The sequence below is a fragment of the Garra rufa genome, chromosome 25 (genome assembly GCF_049309525.1).
Source record: "Garra rufa chromosome 25, GarRuf1.0, whole genome shotgun sequence".
In the NCBI taxonomy this organism is placed as follows: Eukaryota; Metazoa; Chordata; class Actinopteri; order Cypriniformes; family Cyprinidae; genus Garra; species Garra rufa.
In genome coordinates this window covers 11,811,660-11,829,851 of record NC_133385.1, presented here as the reverse complement: position 1 = coordinate 11,829,851, position 18,192 = coordinate 11,811,660, and the positions used below count along the sequence as shown (strand labels likewise).

The 18,192-nt window shown below is 29.7% G+C and overlaps 1 protein-coding gene across 1 annotated transcript in view; it reads right to left on the bottom strand.

Annotated features, from left to right (window-relative positions):
• Window positions 1-208: 208 nt before the first annotated feature.
• The window catches only part of man2a2 (mannosidase, alpha, class 2A, member 2), a 43,478-nt gene continuing 25,494 nt past the window's right edge, over window positions 209-18,192 (bottom strand). Inside the window, exons 15-22 of the mRNA XM_073831916.1 lie at window positions 16,972-17,094; window positions 16,770-16,884; window positions 16,536-16,669; window positions 16,250-16,391; window positions 12,563-12,696; window positions 7,763-7,957; window positions 7,438-7,551; window positions 209-4,951 (exon numbers count right to left, since the gene is read on the bottom strand). Coding sequence (XP_073688017.1) covers window positions 4,799-4,951; window positions 7,438-7,551; window positions 7,763-7,957; window positions 12,563-12,696; window positions 16,250-16,391; window positions 16,536-16,669; window positions 16,770-16,884; window positions 16,972-17,094 — 1,110 coding nt within the window. The 3' untranslated portion in view covers window positions 209-4,798. The remainder of the gene's footprint in view (window positions 4,952-7,437; window positions 7,552-7,762; window positions 7,958-12,562; window positions 12,697-16,249; window positions 16,392-16,535; window positions 16,670-16,769; window positions 16,885-16,971; window positions 17,095-18,192) is intronic.

Here is an 18,192-nt window from a genome sequence, read left to right as displayed (position 1 = left end):
TCGATATAAAAAGCAGCATTTCTAGCGAGCTTTTGTTAACTGAACTCAACATTTCACACCCCACGCCTCTCGCTCCAGCCATATTAAATGGCAGACAACGTCCTACTGCCCCCTGTCTGCGATTCAGAGCACAACAACGAAGCTTTAAGTCATCAGACAACAATGGAAAGCCAATTATAATGCAAGAATGATTCTTTTCCATGTGTGATCTTTATTAAACGTCCACTTTAATGTCTTTGCATTTTTATGAACACGCTCTCAAACCAAAACGGAAAAAAAAAAGAAACAACAAAAGAATAAATTAAGCTCTCAATTCACTGTCATTTCTTTAGAAAATCCAAAAACAATTCCATCTCAGACCACTCAAAACAAATAAAGGACATCTGTCCGAATGGAAAGCATACACACAGGAAAAACAAGCATGGCAGTGAAATGCACAGACAGGGAAATGAATCCGAATTACAGGAGCGAGGACATTTTGGAATAGCGAGCCTGAATGTGTTCCAAAGCAATCGGACAGACGTTTGGCACTCCGTACTCGGAGTTCCTCCTGCGGGGAATTATCTTCCTGATAGGACACAAGTCCAGAACTTGATTAGCTGGAGAAGCCGGCTGATGGCCTGACTGATGTAAACGGACGTGGGCGCGCTACAGAGAGATAATCAGCGGTGGAGTTGAAAGTCAGAGAAGTGAGAATATTTTTCTGTAATTTCAATCAGACACTGGAGTACAGGTTTTCCTAGGGGAGATAGACAGGAGACAACACGACTGATGGATGGACAGAGAGCATTTTCATGTTCAAAATTGTCAGATTCGAGCAAACCCAGGTGACAGACAAAAGCCAGACGGGACGAATGAGATGGCTCTGCTACACATTACAGATGGGCTTCCTACAGCGGAGATAAGGCCTAAACGCGCTTTCGTGTGGGAAATTGGCTAAATCTGAGCACAGGAACCCGTCGCTACCCGCACTAGTACCTTTACAATCGGATACGAGTTGTGTTTACCTGAAAATACTGCGAGAAGATATATCAAGCAAGTGTGTTTATGTCTAGGTAAGCTCATAGACCTGATCTGATCCCTATGGAAGCCTGTTTACGCCACTGGATAAATTAAAAAATACCTATCTTACAATTCAAATTTTTCTTCTCAGAATTGCGTGATATAAACTCACAATTCTGACTTTTAACCTCAAAATTACGCAATTGCGAGTTATAAAGTCAGAATTGCAAGATAAAAACAAGCCATTCTGATTTTTCTTCTAAATGCGAGTTTGTATCTTGCAATTCTGACTTTTTTCTTGCTAATTAGAATTCAGATTTTTTTTTTTTTTTTTTTTAGAAATGCGAGTTTGTATCTTGCAATTCAGATTTTCTCATAAATGCAAGTTTGTATCTCACAATTCTGACTTTATTACTTGCACCCAAAATTGCGTGATGTAAACGCACAACTGCGAAATATCTGAATTGTGATTTGAATTCTGACTTTTTTCTCAAAATTGCATGACAAACTCGCAGTTTCACAAATGACTTTTTTCCTCATAAAGGCGAATTTGTATCTCACAATTCTGACCTTTTTTATTTGCAAACGAGAATTCAGATTTTTTATTTTTTTTTAAATGAGACTCTCACAATTGTGATTTTTTTCTTGCAAATGCCAGTTTGGATCTCGCAATTCTGACTTTTTTCTCAGAATTACATGATATAAACTTGCAATTGCAAATTATAAAGTCAGAAATGTGAGATGAAAACTCGCAACTCTGATTTTTTTTTTCTGCAAATGAAAGTTTGTCTCGTAATTTTGACTTTTTTTACTTGCAAATGCGAGTTTGAATCTCACAATTCAGATTTTTTTTTTCCACGCAAATGCAACTTTTTGATCTCACAATTTTTTCACAAAATTGCGTCCGCATAAATGCAAGTTTGTATCTTGCAATTCTGACTTTTTTCTTGAAAATGCAAATTTGTATCTCACATTTCTGACTTCTTTTCTCAGAATTGAGAGATGTAAACATGCAATTGCGAGTTATAAAGTCAGAATTGCAAGATAAAAACAAGCCATTCTGATTTTTCTTCTAAATGCGAGTTTGTATCTTGCAATTCTGACTTTTTTCTTGCTAATTAGAATTCAGATTTTTTTTTTTTTAGAAATGCGAGTTTGTATCTTGCAATTCAGATTTTCTCATAAATGCAAGTTTGTATCTCACAATTCTGACTTTATTACTTGCACCCAAAATTGCGTGATGTAAACGCACAACTGCGAAATATCTGAATTGTGATTTGAATTCTGACTTTTTTCTCAAAATTGCATGACAAACTCGCAGTTTCACAAATGACTTTTTTCCTCATAAAGGCGAATTTGTATCTCACAATTCTGACCTTTTTTATTTGCAAACGAGAATTCAGATTTTTTATTTTTTTTTAAATGAGACTCTCACAATTGTGATTTTTTTCTTGCAAATGCCAGTTTGGATCTCACAATTCTGACTTTTTTTCTCAGAATTACATGATATAAACTTGCAATAGCAAATTATAAAGTCAGAAATGTGAGATGAAAACTCGCAACTCTGATTTTTTTTTTCTGCAAATGAAAGTTGGTCTCGTAATTTTGACTTTTTTACTTGCAAATGCGAGTTTGAATCTCACAATTCAGATTTTTTTCCACGCAAATGCAACTTTTTGATCTCACAATTTTTTCACAAAATTGCGTCCCCATAAATGCAAGTTTGTATCTTGCAATTCTGACTTTTTTCTTGAAAATGCAAATTTGTATCTCACAATTCTGACTTCTTTTCTCAGAATTGAGAGATGTAAACATGCAATTGTGAGTTATAAAGTCCAGTTTTAAGCAGAAAAAAACATTCTTAGAATTGTAAGTTTACATCTCACAATCTGACTTAAAAAGTCACAATTTTAAGATATAAACTTCAGAAGTCAGAATTGTCAGTTTACATCTTTATTCGTCAGAATTGACTTTTTTGTCAGAATTGTGATATAAACACGCAACTGTGAGTTATAAAGTCGGAATTGCGAGTTAACGACGTGCAATTCTGACTTTTCAAAATGTGAGTTTGTATCTTGCAATTCAGTTTTTTTTTTCTCACAAATGCAAATTTCTTTCTCACAATCTCACAATTTAACTTTTTTCTCGCAATTGTGACTTTTTGCACAGAATTGAGAGATATAAACTGACAATTGCGAGAAAAAAAAGTCAGAATTGTGAGATACAAACTCAAATATGTTCTCAGAATTGTTGGCTGAATTGCAAGTTTGTATCTCACACTTCTAACAACTTGCAAGTGTTTTAAGTCAGAATTGCAAGATATAAACTCGCATTTCTGAGGAAAAACTCACAATTTCGAGATACAAACTCGCAATTCTAAGAAAAAAAAGTCAGAATTGTGATTTGAGTTTATATCTGGCAGTTCTGACTTTATTCCTGATGATTTCATAACTCACAATTGGGATTTATATCTCAATTCTGAGAAAAAAAAAAGTCAGAAATGCTAGTTACTATCACACAATTCTGAGAAAAAGAATGGCAAAATGTAAACTCGCAATTGTGAGAAAAATATTCAGAATTGAGAGTTTGTATCTCGAAGTTCTGACTTTATTCCTCAATATTGAATGTATAATCTGCAATTGGAAGTTCATATCTCACAATTCTGAGAAAATGAATCAGAATTGAGAGATATGAACTCGGAATTGTGAGGGGAAAAAAAAGTCAGAATTGTGAAATAAAAAGTCCCAATAACCTTTTTTTATTTTTATTCAGTGGCAGAAACAGGCATCCACAGATCCCAAATTGCATTTAAATACGGTTCAAACCTGCATATAATATAATAAAGTATAAATGCACATTCTGCGGCTTGATACTACGCCAGACACCATCAAAATGGTACAAATAACAAAAATGTGTTGCGGATAATCCACAGCTAGCTTATTAAGAAGCAGCTTAAGATACGATGGAAAAGGAAGGACAAAGATTGTAAACGTCATAAGCCGTGACTTAATGAAAGAGCCAGGCGAAGACCCGACCGCTTGCTGGATCGTGGACGTCTTCTTCTGTCAGCAAAGTGTCGTGAGCCGTCCTGAAAGAAAGAGATCTGTAAATGCCGCATCTGTTACAGCACTGACAGCCTTCGCAGGCCAAGCTGGGTGATTGACATTCATAGAAAAAGAAAATAAAAAAAAAACAAGCGGCCGCCGAGCGTAGGCAGAACCGTCCACAGTAGAGATAAAGAAATAAAAAGAACCGCGTGAGCTCAAACAACAATGACACGGATTCACGCGTAGCTTCCAAGGCCTTAGGAATAGAAACCAAAACAAAACGGCAAGAAGCTGCACATATTGCACTGAGTCCCACAATTTTGTATAGATCCAGTTGCGTATGTATTTTTGAGATATTTACATACAGTACCAAACTCCAAGGATGAAGGAATGAGCAAATGAATGAAAAACGGTCAGTAGTTCCAGCCAAAAGACAAAAAACAGAGCTAAAAACAACGGTCGGCACTGCTGGAATAAAAAAAAATAATAAGTGACCGATTAATGCTCTGCCTGATAAAATCTCACATGTATGGACATTGGTATCTCAGCGCCCAAATCTGACTTTGGCTGGAATGCTCTCATCCTCGAGTCTTTTTATCCCATTTTGCACGGGTTTTTGTTAACGCCTTCATCTTGATAAGTCTGGATAAACAATCTCCTAAAGAGTCCTCTGCTTATCCAGCTGTGGTTCTTTGCTTTTTAGGTTCCAAGGGTTCACACGGAGAGCCCGGTTCTGGTGCAACATCGTTCTAGCACAGCTTGAGCTTGTAGGTGGAGATCTCCATTGGCTCCAGATTGACGGAGGAGTCGTTGGAGAGCGGAGGCTGAGAGTGCATCAGAGACAGAGACATAGGCTGCAGGAGCTGAAGATCTAGCCCACGGAACAGCCCAGAAATGGAGAGCTGGGAACAGAGATCAGAGACTTTCAGAATGGCTAAATATAGCCCTTATCAGACCTGCATGCATCCAACACAGTTTAGACCTGTTCAGATGAAGTGAAACTTGACTACAACATAAAGGTATCACATACTCATGAGGAAATATAAAGTAATAGTATAGAAATATTTTGAATTGTATACGTATATGTATGTGTGTGTGTGTGTGTGTTTAAAATGAACAGGTAAAATTACTAAGTGGGAAAAAATTTAATAAAAACCAGTACACTTAAAGTAATATTTAAAAAGAACAAAAATAAAATAAAATAAAAATAAAAACCTGCTAAAAAAGAAACAAATTGAAATGAAAACTTACAATATAACTTCTAATAAAATATAACAGCAAATTTAAACAATTAATCAAAATAATAGAAATAATGCTGAAATAAAATATAACTGAATATAAAATAACTGAAATAAAACCATTTAATAAATTAAATGTAAATAGTAATATTTTTTAAAGAACAAAAAATATTAAAAAGGACAAAGGTGCATTAAAAATAACTAAAAAAAATTAAATATAAAAAAATAATAATAGTATAGAAATTATGCTAAAACAACAGTGACATATTTTAAGACTTCTATTAACACTACAAATATTGTATTAATGAATAAATAAATTGCTAAAACTGCTAAATATATAACTAATTGAAATTAAAACTTAAAATATAAAAAATGTGTGTGTGCGTTTAAAATGAACAGCTAAAATTTAAAAAAATAAAAACAAAACTTAAAATGTAATATTTAAAAAGAACAAAAATAAATAAAAATCACAAAATTGCTAAAAATTAAGCAAATTGAAATGAAAACTTAAAATATAAAAGCTAATTAAAAAAAATAATAAAAACAGTAATAATGCTAAAACAAAAGTTATATTTTAACACGGCTATTAATACTAGAAATATTTTATAAATCAATAAATAATGTGCGTGTTTAAAATTAACTACTATTAATTATAAAAAGATTTAACTGAAATAAAAACATTGTAAATAGTAATATTTTTAAAAGAACAAAAATACTTAAAGGACAAAGGTGCATAAAAAATTGCTAAAAATGAAACTAATTTAAAAAATATTAAAAATAAACAAACAAAAAAGACATTTTTTGTCACTGCTATTAACACTATAAATATTTTATTAATGAATAAATAAATTGCTAAAACTGCTAATAATAAAACTAACTGAAATTAAAACTTAGAATTAGAAAAAAATATCTAAAACTAAAAAATAAATTAGACTTAAATAGTTACTTAAATAGAACATAAAATTGCTATAAAACCATTTAATAAAACAATTACAGATTAACAGCACTGCTATTAACACTAGAAATATTTTATAAATCAATAAATTGAAAATAAAACTAATGAAATGAAATGAAAACTTAAAATATAAATAAAACCAAATAACAAAAATTAATAAAAAGTAGATTAGTATATAAATATTGCTAAAAGTAATGCTGACATATTTTAACACTGCTATTAAATATAAAAAAAGAGAAAGAAATAAAGGAATAAATAAATATTTTAAGAAATAATTGTATTAATATATTATAGAAATAAAATTAAATGTGTATGTATGTATATATATATATATATATATATATATATATATATATATATATATATATATATATATATATATATATATATATGTATGTATGTATGTATGTATGTAATGTATGTATATATATATATATATATATATATATATATATATATATATATATATATATATATATATATATATATACATATACACATATACATACATGCATACATACACACACACACATACATACATATATGCATATACATATATATAATTACAAATTAAAACTGAAATAAATTAAACTTAAAATAGCTACATTTAAAAAAATAAAAATATAAAAAATAAAAGCATATTTAAAACATTAATAAAAACAATAGTATATAAATAACGCCAAAAGTAATCCTGACCTATTTTAATTCTAGAACTATTTTAAATATTTATAAATAAATATGTTTGCATGAGTGTGTGCGTTTACAATAAACAGCTAAAATTACTAAAGTGGAAAAAATAACTAAACCTTAAATAAAAAAATAGCAATATTTAAAAATGACAAAAGCACAAAACATGGCTAAAATTAAACAAAAATAAAAACTGAAAATATTAAAATAAAAGCAAATTCAAAATATTAATAAAAAATAATAGTACATAAATAATGCAAAACCAAAACTAAAGTATTTTAACGCTAAAAATGAATACAATAAATAATATATGTGTATGTGTATGTGTATGTGTATGTATGTGTGTGCATACTTAATCATATTTCCATGACAAATTTGTTAGGGTTAGGGGTAGGTGTAGGTTAGGAAAATGTATAATTATCTGTAAATAAAAATAATAGAAGTCTATGTAATGTCCCCATTTAAAAGTAAACTTTAAAGTCTAAGTCTTTTCAGGCAGGACACTGACCTGGCCTTGCGTAGTGGTGCAGTTAAAACCAGGGTTCTGGGCCTCCAGACCACAATCCAGGCCTAGTCGATGGAGAAGCAGAGCCGTAAAGGGAGACGGAGAGTGAGCGTCCTGCTGAAAAAATGAAACCATATCAAATAAATGCCAGTGAAAATAAATCCTCCTTCAAACACACCCACAATAAAACCACCAGACCACAATTTCTCGAACACTTGAAAGTGTGAAGTTTTTTTTTCCCCATTATGAACTCTGAAGTCCTCATCAGTTTCACAGCAGGCGAAATCGATACTGACACACATTTTTTTCTCCCAGGGCTCTCATTTACCGGGCTTTGGATGCTCCTGAGGTTCAGCAGGTGGAAGTCGCAGGGCAAGGTGCCAGCCAATGGAGCGAAGGTACGCATGGGCGGCACGCCGTGTTTCCTGGGCAACACGGGCAGTGCCAACACCTCGTGGTTCAGGATGGAGGAGGTCATGTGACTGAGCAGCGACGGGAAGCTCACTGGTCTGGTGTCCACCGGCTGAAACATACAGGAAACACACAAGTAAGACGACTTCATGCGAGTCACTTTTTGGGGTCACTGTCTGAGATAAGCTCATTCTACTTCTACATGCTATTGATACACTGCTGAGCCCGTTATCGTATAAAAGGTTTAGGGGCACAGCAGTAAGGGTAGAGATAGCGGACAGGAAAGACCTTTGGCCTCTTAATCCAAGTGCAAACCTGTGGCTTGTTGCTATGGTAACAAGCTGAACTAGGGCTCCACAAAAACTGCTACAGTGCTACTCTCTCCACCACTGCAATAATGTTACCTCTTCCTGGCCGTCTCCTAAAATATCAGCAATTATTTTGTTTATCATGTTGGTGACTCTGGCATAGGAGCCACCAGGCTGCATGAATGAGGAGAGAAAGACAGGATGATAAGTGACAGACAGACAGACAGACAGGAACAAACAAACAAAAAAAAGAGGTTGTGAAATGCATAATAAGGAGGGCATGATGAGCTGGAATTAAAAGAAACAGAAGGGGGCGCTTTGTATATAAAGCCTATTTATATATAGAAACTTTATTATGATTTTATATTTAATTAAATTTATTTTACACACACACATATATATATATATATATATAAAGGTATTTCATATTAATATATAATAAAATTATCACTATTTTTGACAGTTCATCTTTTTATTAAGATAGTTTTAATATTTATATATTAACACATTATATATTATTAAATATATTAAATATTACTGACTTTTTTCATCTTATTTATTATAAAAAATTATATATATATATAGAAATAAATATTACTTTGACTTTTTTAATATATATATATATATATATATATATATATATATGATTATTAGTATTTTTTGACAGTTCATCTTTCTAAGAAATCATTTTATTATTAATATATTAACATTACATATTTATATCATATATTAATAATACATTATATATATGTTAAATATATTTATATATTAAATATTACTTTGACTTTTTACATATTTTTTATATAATGATTTGAATATAATACAAGCTGAATATATATAACAAATTTCATCTTTTTTAATAAGAAAATTTTATTAATATAGTAATATACACTTAATATACATATAATACAAAATATATGGTGTTTCATATATTTTTTGACATATCTTTTTTGTAATAATTGTATTATTAATATTATAAATAGAATAAATAATTTTATTAATATATTAACACACACACACACACGTACATATATATATATATATATATATATATGTACGTGTGTGTGTGTGTGTGTGTGTGTGTGTGTGTTAATATATTAATAAAATTATTATATTTATAATATTAATAATACAATTACAAAAAAGAAATGTCAAAAAAAATATACACACACACACACTTATATATAATGAATATATATATTATATTTGTATATATAAAATTCTATGTGTGTGTGTATATAATATATATATATATATATATATATATATATATATATATAAATGAAATTATTATGAGTATATTTTGAATAATATTTTATTACTTCGTCTATTTTTTAATAATTGTATTATTAATATATTAATGTATACTTAATAATATATTTGTAATACATAATATATATTCTCCTATATAGGACACTGTATTATTTATAATCTTTCAGGCAACAGCATGGTTTTGAATAAAATCTATATATTATTCAAATCAATCTGAGCCGGTGTATAAAACTCTGCAGCCCATTATCTATTATTACACACTTGCCAGCTTTTCGACTGCTAGATTCAGATTGGTACTGTCCCTGGAGTCTTCATAAAGCTCTCATGAGTAACAATAGAGAGCCCCCTACAGGACACTGAGTGAAATGAGCATTTACATAGCGCTTGCACAGCTACTGGACACCTATATTTTGGTATGCATAACAAGATCTCTCATGCGAAGCAGAAATTGCAGGCTCCAATCAGATTAATCAACTGCTATGATTCACGCCAGTCAGGGCGCGGGTTTTTATCAGTCAGCCAGGAAATCAAATTGTATTAAAAACGTATCAGGCTGCACTTCCGAGCAAAATAATCTAGTCATGGTTTGTCTCATGTAATACTAAACATGTTTTTAATTAAGCTCGAGGGATCCAGCAGCACGGAAACTATGTTCTGCTGTAACTGTATAGTTTTATTATTATTACTACAGGAAAAAACAAAAACAAGATGAACCCCACACCCAAAAACCCTGTAAAAGAAAATGTTAAATTAAATTAAATTAAATTACATTACATTTTTGTAACAGACAGGTAGTAGTTGCCTGACTGTAAAGCAATCTGACAGGTAAAGCAACCTAAGAAGGTAGTTCTTGGTCAGAGTAAGTGTGTACTAAGTCTGAAGAACAACTAGTCATGGTTTTTGTCATCTAATTCTTAAAATAGATTTAGTTTTGAGTAGCATGTAAACTAGGTTTGGCTTTTATAGTTTTATTATTTTATTATTACTATAGAAGAAAAAAAAAAAAAAAACGTAGACATGCCCTGCCTCCCCAAAATATATATTTCTTTTAATAAAATATTTTTATTTATTTAATGCAATTTATTTTAATGTTTAAATTAAATTGATTGGATTCTGTGATTTCTTCCTGTCTTGGTAGACGGTTTTTAGTCAGAATAAGCATTTTCAAATACAGAGTCTGTTTTTTTCCCCTAAATCTAATTATTACAATATTTTTTAGTTTGTTTGTTTGAGGCACAATAAACTCGTATCTTAGGGTTTATAGTTTAATTCTTGTTATTACTTGTTATAACAAGAATTTCTTTTTTATTTAATTTGTTTTTTCACCAAAACTTGTATTTTATGTTTAAATAAAAAAATAAAAATTAATTTAAAAATTACATTAAATAAATAAAAAAAAAATTCTAATACTAAGTGAAAACCAATATGGTACAATTACATTGTTCAAGATGTTTCACTGTTTAAATAGCATTTTACTTTAAATTAAATACAATTAAAATACTTATTTTAGTGTAATTTATTTTAATATTTAAATGAAATTTCTGTGATTTATTCCTGTTTTAGTAGAAGTTTTTTGGTTAGAATAAGCATTTACATTTATTATAGCATTTTAGTTTTTTTTTTCCTCTTCTAATTCAAATTTTTTTACAATATATTTAGTTTTGTTTGATGCACGTAATAGCAAGTAAACTCTGTGTTAGGGGTTAGGACTGTATTTAGCTTTTCTTATTTATAGTTTAATTCTTGTTATTACTTTTTTAAATATAATTTTAATTTGTTGACTTAGTCAACCAATTAGCCAATGCTGTAAGTTTATGTAAATAATAATTAAGTAATTAATCATTAGCACTGTGGCATTTTTGTTTTTTGCACCAAAATTTGTATTAAAAAATAAAAGTAAATTTGTATAGACAAATTAATTAATAAAAAAACATTTATGTAAAGAAAAAAAAATCATTGATTAAATAACATTTTAGTAAAAAAAAAAACAGAAGAAAAAACCAATAAACAAAATAAATAATAATAATAAATACATTTATATAAAAAATGTAATCCATTCTTTTAATTAAATTAAATTTTAATACTTAAATAAATTTTTGTGATTCTGTGATTTCCTCCTGTGTTAGGGGTTAGGAATATTTTTTCATTTAATTTTAATTTGCGTGATTTGTTGATTTAGTCAGCAAATTAGCCAATGCTGGTAAAGTTTATGTAAATAATAATTATTACTTGGTACTGTGACATTTGTTTATGGATTTAAATTTGTCTTTTAAAAATAAAAATACATTTGTATAAACAAATAAATACATTTTTTAAAAATTAAGTAAAGAAAAAAATGTTTCACTAATTAAATAGCATTTTAGTTAAAAATAAAAATAAAAAATAAAATCAATAAACAATAAAATAATAATAATAATAAATACATGTATATAAAAACTTTACATTTTTCTTTTAATATAATTTATTTTAATATTTAAATTAAATTGATGTGATTTCTTCCTGTGTTAGCGTTAGGACTGTATTTATCTTTTTTACTAAATTAATTAATTAATTTGTGTGGTTCACGTTTATGTAAATAATAATTTAGTACTTTGGTATTTTTGTTTTTGCACCAAAATTTTTCTTTTAATAAAAAATAATATTTTAATAATACATCATGTGTTCAATGTGTTTTAATGGTAACACTTTACAATAAGGTTCATTAGTTAACATTAGTTAACCACATTAGTTAACATGAACTAATAATGAACTGCACTTATACAGCATTTATTAATCTTTGTTAATGTTAATTTCAACATTTAATAATACATTATTAAAATCTTGTTAACATTAGTTAATGCAGTGTGAACTAACATGAACAAACAATGAACAACTGTATTTCCGTTAACTAACGTTAATAAAGGTTAGTAAATACAGTAACAAATGTATTGCTCATGGTTAGTTCATGTTAGTTAGTAGATTAACTAATGTTTAACTAATGAACCTTATTGTAAAGTGTTACCGTTTTAATAGCATAAAAATACATTTGTATATAAAAAAAATGAATTAAAAAATAAACCTCTAATACTGACCAATATGGTACAATTGTATTGTTCAAAATGTTTGACTAATTAAATAGCATTTTAGTCAGAACTCACCTTTCCACTGCTGCTCCTTCTCTCCAGCAGAAGCCGGAAGCGGTTGGCCGTTCGTTTGTTGTCCTTCAGGCCTTGACCCAGACCCCTGTTATCGTCTTGCATCAGTCTGCGGTCTAGGATCACCTCCAGCTGACCTGTAGAGGATGGAAAGAGCGTACGAGGGAAGGATGAAGAGAGAGAGAGAGAGAGAGAGAGAGAGAGAGTGAGAGAGAGGACAGTAATAGCACAAGGCGAGGCAAAGCATTAGATAGTACACTCACTTCATCTTCATTATTGGATACATTGCATCAAATCAATACAGAAGCAGAGTGCTGTGTCCCACTGTTAGTGTTTTCCTCCTCCCTACCGTCTCAGTCCCTGATTCATGTTTCATCCTACTAAGAAACTCACTGCTATAGACCTAAAAAGTGACGGTACTTTCGACCAAGTCGATACTAAATTGAAAACAGCATAACGAGGAGAGTTTTTCAACAGTATTGTCAGCTCAATTTGGTGCACAGGTGAGGAAAAAAAGTTTGAATCCTACTATGGTAAAAGCTCAGTTAATGAATATTAATTAGGACATGCTTTGTTGCTTGGTAACCATCCTGAAGCATTCATTATTATTAAGCCAATTAGCTAATGCAGATCATGTAAATAAATAAATCAATAAAAATATGATATAATAATATATTACAAATAAAAATAAATAAGGTAAAACAAAAAATAATACTGACTGACAACTAATATGGTACAATTATATTGTTACACTGATTTAATAGAAGTTTAGTTTAATAATAGTAATTATTATTACAATAATATTTTATATAAAAATATAAATCGTATAACCTAATAACCTAAAGTAAAAAACAAACAAACAAAAAACTGATGAATAACTAATATTGTACAATTATATTGTTTCACTGATTTAACAGCATTTTAGTTTATTATTATTACTATTAATAATAATAGTAGTAATAATAACGTTAGATTTATATAAAAATATAAATGGTGTAACTTAATAAATAATGCAAATATTTGTATAAATAAATAATGTAAAAAAACTCATAACAGATCAACTCAAAACAGATAATTAATATGGTACAATTATATTGTTCAAGAAGTTTCATTGAATTAATATCATAGTTTATTAATAATAACAGCAACAATAATAATATTATATTTTTATAGAAATATAAGTTGTGTAACCTAATAAGCCAATGCTGTTCAAGTTTATGTAAAAACAAACAAATAAATAAAAAATAAAAAAATGTAATAAAATAAATATAATAATAAAAATATTGTTCAAGAAATGTCACTGATTTAATACCATTTTAGTTTAATAATAATAATAATAATATTTGTATAAAATATTAATTGTGTAACCTAATAAGTCAATTAGTCAAAGCTGTTAGTTTATGTTCAAAAATAAATAAATAAAATATAATAAAGTATAATAATTAAAAACAAATTGTATGAATGAATTAATAAATAAAGTTTACCAAAAAAATAAGTAAATATGGAACAATTGTATTGTTCAAGAAGTTTCAATAATTTAAAAAATATTCTAGTTTATGTAAAATACAGAAATAAAATATAATATAATAAAATACAGTTGCATGTATAAATAAATAAATAAATAAATAGCCAAAGCTGTTAAAGTTTATGTTAACATTTATATTTATATATATATATGATTTAATAACATTTTAGTTCATTAATTATTCTAGTTTATTATCTAAAAAAATATTTTGGATTATTATGTAAAATAAATAAATAATTAAAATGTTATATAATAAAATACAATAAATAAATACAAACATATCTACATGTATAAATAAATAAATAATTATCAAAAAAAATTTGGGAAAAAAATACTGACTGATAATTAATATGGTACAATTATATTGTTCAAGAAGTTTCACTGATTTAATAACATTTTATTTTATTAATAATAATAATATTTGTATACAATCTTTTTTTATAATTAATCTTCTTATAATACATAAATAAAAACATTTTTTTATGTATAAATAAATAATTACCCAAAATTACTACTACTAATAATAATGCATTTATATGTTAATATAAATTGTGTAATCAAATTAATATTAATAAAAATTCAAGTAATTTTTTTTTAAATTGAGTAATTGAGTAATACTAGCCAATAAACAATATAGTACAATTATATTGTGCAAGACGTTTCACTAATTAGTATTTTAGTTTAAAAATTGAATAATTGAATAAAATAAATTATAAAAATACATTTATATTTTTAAAAAATCATTCACCAAATTATTATTAAATTATTATTATTATTATTATTATTATTATTAAATTATTAATAAGCCAAAAAAAGTTGGGCTACAAGCTGTTATTTAAACGTTTTTGTAAATACCATCCAATTAAAAGTAGTGTGTTTAATTTAGGGGTGGGCATAGATTAATTTTTTTAATCTAGATTAATCTAGATTAAATCTTGGAATTAATCTAGATTAATCTAGATTAAAATGGCTAATTTGAATTCTGCTGAAGGCATTCAGAATATGTGTGCTAGCCAAATAATGACTAAAAGTAAGTCTTTGAGAATGTATCATAAAGCTCATAAAGCTGTTCTATGTTAATTTGTTGATGAAAATAAATTATGTTCAATAAGATGTACTTGTGTTTACTAACTAACTAACAATGAAATTATTTTTTCTACCTATCAGATTGTTTTTTTAACGTCAACACCTACCCAACCCTAAATTTAGCCCTTACTGTAATAAAAAAAACAGTATTATTGTTGTACAGTGTGATAAAAATATACATCTACATATATATATATCTATGGTAGCTAGCGTTTCCCCTACGTTTCCAGCTTTGGGGGCGGGGGGGGGTTGGAGGGGGGGTGGTTACATGTTACACCGTACTTTTATTTTGACAGGTTGCCGTGAAGTCTCTGTGTATACAGTATGATATGATGCTAGTTTTCTCAAATGAAACGGTAAAAGTGACACTCACAGCAGTTTTGGAGATTGAGTTTATCTGTTCATGTGAGATGAAAATGCCAAAAATTACCGGGAGCGTCACGTGTGTTTCAGTATGCGTGTAGTAAAAGCTCGTCTCCACCATTCATTCATACAGCTAGGCAAACGGAACATATCGGATTCATATTTAAACGGTCTTTTTGCATTTCAGTTTTCACATACACTAGTCCATATCGCGATTTGAATTAAGTGACAGACCAACATTTGATTTATGAATCCAAAAAAAGACGAATTTACGTGGCATTTCGCTATAGTAGATTCGGTTTTTATGAATGGAGGACGACGCGATCCCGTCTGTGTTTTGGCGGAGGAGACTTAAACGCGCGACCATATTCTATAGTCTTCGGTATACATCCGCGTTAAACTATAAGGTGAAAGTCATCATAGCTTGCGTAGTTTAGACCCAGCTCCCAACCCAAATTTGAGAATAGATTAACGGCGATATTTTTTTTATCGCACGATAAGAGTCTCACGTTAACGCAGCACGTTAACGCCGATAACGGCCCACCACTAGTTTAATTGCATTTTAGTTTTTGCACCAAAATTCCTATTTAAAAAAAAAACTAAAACAAAATCTCTAATACTAGCTGTTAACCAATATGGTACAGCTAAATAATGCAAGAATTTCCAATGATGTGTCATGGACTACGGCAATATCAGTATTTGTGAACCCTACTCACCACTGGCCAGGCTGCTGACTCCCAATGCCTGGGCCGTGTGGATTGTGAGCCGGTATTGGCTGTCCTGAATATACGCCATGGCGGGCATCGGATAGAAATTAGCCTGCAGTGGAAGTTTCTGAAAGTACCGTCGAGGCTGGATCTGATGAGCAGGGAAAACACAAAGCATTAGCTTGATTATCCAGCCGGTGAATAATCGGAGTCTAGGACAAATGATGGTGAACTTCTGCTCTGCTCTGATTACAGCTTGATGAACCTCAAGAGTCTGTGGATGTTTGGACTTCACCTGGAAAGCGTTGAGGTCAGTGTAGAAAGTATCTCCGCTCTGAATGTCGGTAACCAGCCGCATGGCCAGCTCCTTATTATTCTGATCTCTGATGTCCACCATAGTGGTGATGTCCAGAGAAAGCCCATCGACTCCTGAAGGATAGACAGAGATGTCAGGAATAAATGATTAGGCAGGGCAAGATGCCCTCACGCGATCGCGTTTATGTCCGAGACAGATGGATGGAGGGAATACCTGGAACATTATGAATGCGGACCGTCTGCTGGAAGTGTTGATAATGTGCCACAACCTCGGCGAAGAGCGGCCCTTCCACCACACGCACTACAGGGGCTTCTCTCTGCGAGTAGGGCTGAGGGCGAGCAGAAAGGAAGGTGTTAATTCACCCGCATTGTTTGATAAATTGCTTTTCGCCCCAGTCTGGATTACCGGACACTACCTTGGCATATCCGTCCGGCAGGAAAAGATAAGCCCCGCTCTTGTCCTTGGAGGGTCGAGTTCCGTATGTAAGGAACTGAATCTGGACCCTCACCTCCTGGGGATCGTCTTTACGTCGAATACTCTGATGGAGGAAAGAGCATGTGTGTGTGTGTAAGAGAGAAAGAGAGAGTAAGAAAATTAATCACTGTGGACTTATCTGCTGAATCAGACTCTAAAAGAGGACACAACAGCATATGTACTACAAAAATAGGACAGGGATACGTTTCATTTCTTTTGGCAACAATGAGGAAAAAACACTTGTCCAGATGACCGACATAAAAATAGACTGCTGATGTCATAGCTTGGAAACTTCCTTTTATATTACCTTGAAATATTTGCTCAGTGGACTCCATTTTCAGCATTTTTCAGAGCATTTTTTTCCTGTTATGAGGGCAATTTTTTGTAGTGGTGCACAGATATTACATTTCTGGCTGTTACCTACAAGCTGATATTTATTCTTATAAATCATGTTACGGCCAGTAGTATATTTAATACTATTTTGTCTAAAAGTTAAAAGCAAAAAAGAAAAAAAAAGTTAGACATTATATAAATTTAATGAAGTAAATTCAGGCATCACAACAACAAGATTTCCTGAAGATTACTTTTAACAGTGCTATTAATTTTAGGGGTTCATTTTCAGCATTTTTAAGGTAATTTTGTCATATGATTTCTAGTGGTGCACAGATATTTTAATTCAATACTATTTGGTCTAAAATTTTAAAAATAAATAAAAATAAAAGTATTATTATAATTCACGTTATGGACAATATTTTAATTCAAAACAATTTTGCCTAAAATTACAAAAAAAAAAAAAAAAAAAAAAAAAAAAAAGTACCTCCAAGCTTATATTTTGTATTATAATTCATGTTATGGCCAATAATTTAAATTCAATACCATTTTGTCTAAAATTAAAAAATAAATAAATAAAGTACCTACAAGCTGTTATTTATTATTATAATTCATGTTATGGCCAATATTTTAATTCAAAACTATTTTGCCTAAAATTACAAAATAAATAAATAAATAAATAAAGTACCTCCAAGCTTATATTTATTATTATAATTCATGCTATGGCCAATAATTTAAATTCAATACCATTTTGTCTAAAATTAAAAAATAAACAAAGTTCCTAAAAGCTGTTATCTATTATTATAATTCATGTTATGGTCAATATTTATTT